Here is a 6,000-nt window from a genome sequence, read left to right on the forward strand (position 1 = left end):
TCCTACGAGCATTTCTTGAGAATTAGAGCTTCCTAAATACTTGGGAGACTCAAGTCTGTCTTGAAATGTTTTCTCCAGTCAACTAATATAAAATACCAAGACACAACTGTTCTTTTTTCTGTATTTGGTGGATCTTTTTTCAGCTATAATTTATTTGTGTTTAATATGTATCAGACTTTGTAGTAAGGCTTGTATTCATTATCTCATTTTTTCTTCCCCACAATGTTAAAAGGTAAATATTATTATCCATTATGCAAATGAGAATACATGTAATCAACAACAGATTAATATAAACATGAATTATGGACATTTTTTTTTTCAAGTTACATCTTTAGGGTTTATTAATATGATTCACAGAGTTCTTAAGCCATACTTTTCCAAAGGCCTAATGCGTAGAGTTATCCCATTTTTCTACTTCATATACAGTAACACTTTGAGGGCCCTTTCATCTATTTATCTATAAAATAGGAGATGGGTTCATCTGCTGAAAGTGTTGTGGAAGAAAAATGGAGAACAGTTTAGACAGTTCAAAATAGCTACTATAGAGAAAAGGAAAAAGGAGTTTACTCTGAAGTCCTAGAAAGATTAGAGTCCAGAAGAGAGAGTGGTTCACAGAGACCATGACGGCATCCCTTTGCAATTAAAGAAGTTGAATTACAGTGGTAGGGTTTTGAGATTTTTTAAGGCAGTCCTTAAAATCCTTTATTATCCCAGAGGAGCTCAATAGATGATATGGAATTATTTGAATAAGCAGTCCTAGGGAAAGATAATCTCCTGTCTGGAATGTGAATAAGATTCTAGAACAGGAGGTAGCCAGGAGCTGCCATATGAAGCAGGGTAGCCTGGGTTAACATATTACATTGGAGCTCACATCCTTGACTGAGTTATCACCTACTTGTTAAGTGAATCATTGTTCAGAGCAGCTAACAGATCTTGAAGGGAATTTCATGGGTTCATAAATGTGAGGCAAATCCCAGTGTAACAGACAAGAAACTACATCCATACACACTGGGGAGGCTTTCCAATTGACTTAAAGGGCTTCCTCCTAAATTGTTTCCTCTGCTTCTTTTTTGCATATGTTGAGAACACTTCTTTCTCTCTTGCAGCTTGTTTATAAAAAGCAAGTAAGTTTGAAGCAGCATATGAAACTCTAAATGTATTCTAAGGACTTTCCCAGGCAACCATGCTGGATTTACTCACAATTCTCCCTTCTTTTCATGATGGATGACTAATTTCTTGATAGTACTACACTTTTAAAGTTTCCTTACCACCACAGGCACCCGGTGGTAATGCCTGTGACTTACAGGATATTATGAAATACAGTTAAACATACCCCTATTTTTAAAAATAGTTACATGACTAGTAAGTGGAAAAGAGCAAGACACAAAACTGTACATACAACACAATTACAGCTCAGATTCTTAAAAAGTGATTATATATAGAAAACATAAAGATCATCAAAATGTTAACTGTAATTATGTCCCAATGGTAGAAATACAGATATTTCCTTTCTTTTTTGTTCTTTTTTTGTTTCATCAATATTTTTATTTAATTAGTATGTATTTTCATAATTAAAAATTAAGCAATTTTAAATAAAGTAACCACAGAGTGACGTTTTCACATGTCAAAAGAAATATCGGTGTACTTGCATTAAAATCACATGAGGAAATCATCATTAGCCTTCAACAAAGAGAGGTAGTATTCAAGTTCCCATGTTGCACAGACAATTCAAGGACAGTTAAAAGGTGAAGTATATTTAAATTTCTTCCCAGAGACTAATTTAGTCTTATTAAATTTGGAATGGACAAGTACTAATGAAATCAGAGTAACTTTTAAGCTTCTTATAAAAATAGTCTATTATTAAAATTCATTATTTAGCAGAACCTTTATCTTTTCAGAATTAGAGTTAGAAATGAAAGAGTCTAACATTAACTTACCATTTCAAGATATAAGGTATTAGCAGCTGGTAAATATTTTTATTAGAAACGATATTTTTAAAAAAGATTCACTTAGTAGGTCTGATTTATATTTTCATTATTTCTCTCTCCCTTTTTCAGGTGGTATATGATGAAGTTACAGACCTCCAAGGACATGTCTTAATGCTAACTGTGAAGAGCAAAACCGTATTTGTGGGAGCAATTAACATCCAACTTTGTAGTGTCCCACTCAATGAAGAAAAATGGTACCTACTAGGAAACAGTATAATTTGACCATTACAATGCACATATGCATTATTCATTAACTACTTGTATTTTTTCCACTGCTGGGTCTCTCTATCACATGAGCAGGACATTTTTGTTGTCAAAGATAGTGTAGTTTACTAAGGACACAAGAAAAAGAAAACAGAATCACTCTTTTATAGCTATTTATTCTCTACCTGTGTTTCACTGTTTTCTTAGAATCCTTTTTCCTCAAATAGAATGCTGATCGATTGTGTAAAATTCAACATGTAACAATAATAAAAGGACATTTAATTTAAATACATCTTTTAAATCAAATGTATGTTCACATTTTAATTGTGTGCCTCCAGTTAAAAGCGATTCTTTTAATGTATTTTCTAAGAAGCACAGGCCACAGGCAAATAAATAAATCGCATCAATTAATCCAAGATCTAAGCATACCTGCAACACATTTTTTAAACTGAATTATATATATATATACATATATATAAAGAGAGATATATTTTTATATATAGATTTTTATATATATATATATATATATATATATATATATATATATATATATATATATATATATATATATATAAAGAGAGAGAGAGAGAGGTTTGGTAAACTCCAGCAGAATGCTGTATTATTTTCTATCAGAAAAACAAAACATAAATGCCTGAAATTCTTAAATTTAATTATTGGAAGAAACTTGTTACCCTCTTCACCTCCAAACAATTCAGCATCACTGGATTTCACCCATTCAGAGGCACAGTCACATTTTAAACTTCATTGTCTCCTAACTCCAAGATCTCAAACTCTGAAACTCTCACCACTGATCAAACCTTTTCTCTTAGAATATCAAGTATTTTCCTTACTTCTGAAACTACCTTTATACTCATCAATCCTACAGATCTCTACCTGCAAAGTAGGTACAATTCAAGGCACTATGCCATATTCTTTAAGAAAATTAAATAGGATTTTTTTTTAATTCCTGCCTTTTAAATTACTTTAAAAAAGATTTTAAATGCTTGCTTTATTCAATGTTTTAGTGTGTTTGAATTAAAAAAAAATTAAGCTCTTCTATATAGTCATCTATATAACCATATAAACATGTTAAAGTCTGTACACTTACTAATCGAAAATATTTGAGTGCCAGGTATGGGCTGATGTGGTCCCATTTGAAATGTATGATCGTGCAAGTCAAGTCAGTCATGAATGCTGCTGGGCATAATTCTATGTTCCTAGTCCATTCACTCTCCCTTTCTGTGAGTCAATGATTACACACCCTTCTCTCTGCTGAAACCCCAGCACATCCTCCCCTAATCCTCACTCTCAGCTGACGATTTTGTTTTCTACTTTACCAGAAATTGCAATCAGTCCAAAGAAAACCTCCACAGATTTCACTACCGCATCTACCCACCTAGCAAATTCTATGCTCCATCTTCCTACTTATTACCATAGAAAAATGACCCATGCTCCTACCCCGAAACCAATCTCATTACATTGAATCCCGGCCCCTCTCACCTACTCACAAAGATTACTGGAATTCTCTTCTATTGACAAGTATCATTTCTTTATTCTCTACTGGATAATTTTCTGCAGCATACAACCATGATGTTACATGATCTTACAATCATTATAAAAAAATTCTCATCACCGCACTTCCTGTCAAATACTGACAACTTGCCCTGCTCCTCTTTGAAGCAAAACTCTTCAACACAGTTGTCTCTCCTCTCTGCCTCCACTTTCTCTTCTCATATTTTCTCTCAAACCCATTCCAAGGAGGTGTTTCCCCCCAGCAGTTCAATGAAACTATTTTTGTCAGGGTCCCTATTGACATCCAGGTAGCCAAATCCAAAGGTCAATTTTCAGCCCTAATCTGACTTAGTTATCAGCAGTCTTTGACACAGTCAGTAAGTCTGTCTTCCTCAATACCTGGCTCTTCATCTGGCTTCCAGGATACCACACGCACGTGTGCATTCCTTCTGTAACACTGGCCCCTCTTTCTCAGTCTTCTTTGCAGAAGTATCCTCTTCTCCACAGTCCTCAATGTTGGAGTGTTCCTGGGCTCACCCCTTGTCCTCTTCTTCATCAATCTCCACTCCCTAATGATTTCGTATATTCACATGACTTTAAGTATCACCTGCATGCTAATGAGTTCCAGCTTTATAACTTCAGCCCAGAATTCCTCCCAAATGTTAGAACTCCATACCCAACTGCCTACTAAATATCCTCCTGAAATATCTAATATCTCAAACTCGTCATGTCCAAAACTAAACTCCTAATCTTTTCCTCAAAACCTGTTTTAGACAGCAACAAACTTTGAAGTCATCCTTGATCCACTCCCAGCGGTATAATTCAATCCATCAGCAATTCTCGATGGCTCCACCTTCAAAATATATCCTAAATCCAACCACTTATCACTCCCCGTCGCTACCTCTCTGGTCCAAGGAACTCCTATCATCTTTGTCCTGGATTACCACAATTGCCTTCTTCTAAACAGTCTCCTTATTTCTGTGCTTACCCTGCCTCCCTCATAGTCTATTCTCAGCATAGCAACTGGAATGATTATGTCATTTTTCTGCTCACAACTCTGCAGGAGCATCTAATCTCAGACTAAAAACCCAAACCTTTAAAAAAAAAAAACCTAAAAAGTCCTATGTGATCTGGCCTCCCATCAGCTATCTCTCTGATTTATCTTCCCATGCTCATAACACTCAAGGAACACAGGCCTGCTTTCCATTCCCTGGGCAGTCTAGGCATGCTTCACTCCTGCAAACCTTATCAGACGGCCTCTTCTTTCAAAAAAATATGGGCTTTTGTCCCATATATCCACTGGCCTAACTCACCTCTTTCAAGTCTTGATCAAATGTTTCCATCTTTGTCAGGCCTATCCTGACAACTCTATATAATATTGTAACCTGCCCTGTCCCCAGATATATACCAGATCCTTCCCCCTCTGTTCTACCACTTTTTTCCTTATACACTTAACAGGTTTGAACATTTTATACAATTTACTTATTTGTTTGGCTTATTATTTAAGCTTTGTCTCTTTTCCACGAGAAAACAAACAGCAAGACTATAGAGTTTTGTTCGCTGACAGTACAGTCTTAGATCCAGGGAAGATCCTTGGCCTGGTGCCCTTACCAAGAGAATCCTGCCTCCTCCAGTTGTGATTCTTAGCCACACACAGAACCCTCATTCTAGACCATATTTTAGGTACCCAGGCCCCCAGAATTCCCTGCCTCAATAGCCTTGCAGTCCTCTTGTAAGAGTCCATTCATCTGAGGTCAAACTGCAACACCAGTTGTGAGTAATGCTTAGGTCCTAGGGGTGACCAAGGGGAGGCCTCTTGCAGAGTATATGGATGCAGCCTGAATGCGCCAGCTGGAGTGTTCACAAATGAGCATGAGGCTATTCCCAGTGCAGGAGGGAGCCCGGGGCAGAAAGAAAAGCAAGGCATACAGAGGGCTGCAAGACAGGAGCCAGTCCTTCTCAGGCTACCATAGTCCAACATGGATCTCCAAGAATTCTAAATTAAAACCTGTCCTTCCGAGTGTTTGTAAAGGTATATCTGTCACAACAGGAGCATAAAACCTATTGTATTTAACAACTTGTTAGCTTTATTTGTAAATTTTAAAATTAGGTAGATAGTATGTGGCTGTTATAGATTGAATCGCATCCCCTCAAAATTTATATGTTGAAGTTCTCACTCCAAGTAACCTCAGAATTTGACCTTATTTGGAAATAGGATCACTACAGATGTAATTAAGCTGAAGTCATACTGGAATAGGGTGAGCCCTTAATTCATTATGACTCTTGTCTTTATAAA

At 36.2% G+C, this 6,000-nt stretch overlaps 1 protein-coding gene across 3 annotated transcripts in view; it reads left to right on the plus strand.

The window, feature by feature from the left end:
- PIK3C2G (phosphatidylinositol-4-phosphate 3-kinase catalytic subunit type 2 gamma) overlaps positions 1 to 2,608 on the plus strand; it is a 272,726-nt gene extending 270,118 nt beyond the window's left edge. For 2 of the 3 annotated variants that reach the window (XM_033116158.1, XM_033116160.1), the window contains one exon: positions 2,058 to 2,462. In XM_033116158.1, coding sequence (XP_032972049.1) covers positions 2,058 to 2,210 — 153 coding nt within the window. In that variant the 3' untranslated portion in view covers positions 2,211 to 2,462. Of the gene's footprint in view, positions 1 to 2,057 lie in introns of all 3 variants that reach the window. The other variant, XM_033116161.1, reaches the window with a different exon arrangement.
- The last annotated feature ends 3,392 nt before the right edge of the window (positions 2,609 to 6,000 follow it).

The sequence above is a fragment of the Rhinolophus ferrumequinum genome, chromosome 10 (assembly GCF_004115265.2).
Source record: "Rhinolophus ferrumequinum isolate MPI-CBG mRhiFer1 chromosome 10, mRhiFer1_v1.p, whole genome shotgun sequence".
NCBI classification, from domain to species: Eukaryota; Metazoa; Chordata; class Mammalia; order Chiroptera; family Rhinolophidae; genus Rhinolophus; species Rhinolophus ferrumequinum.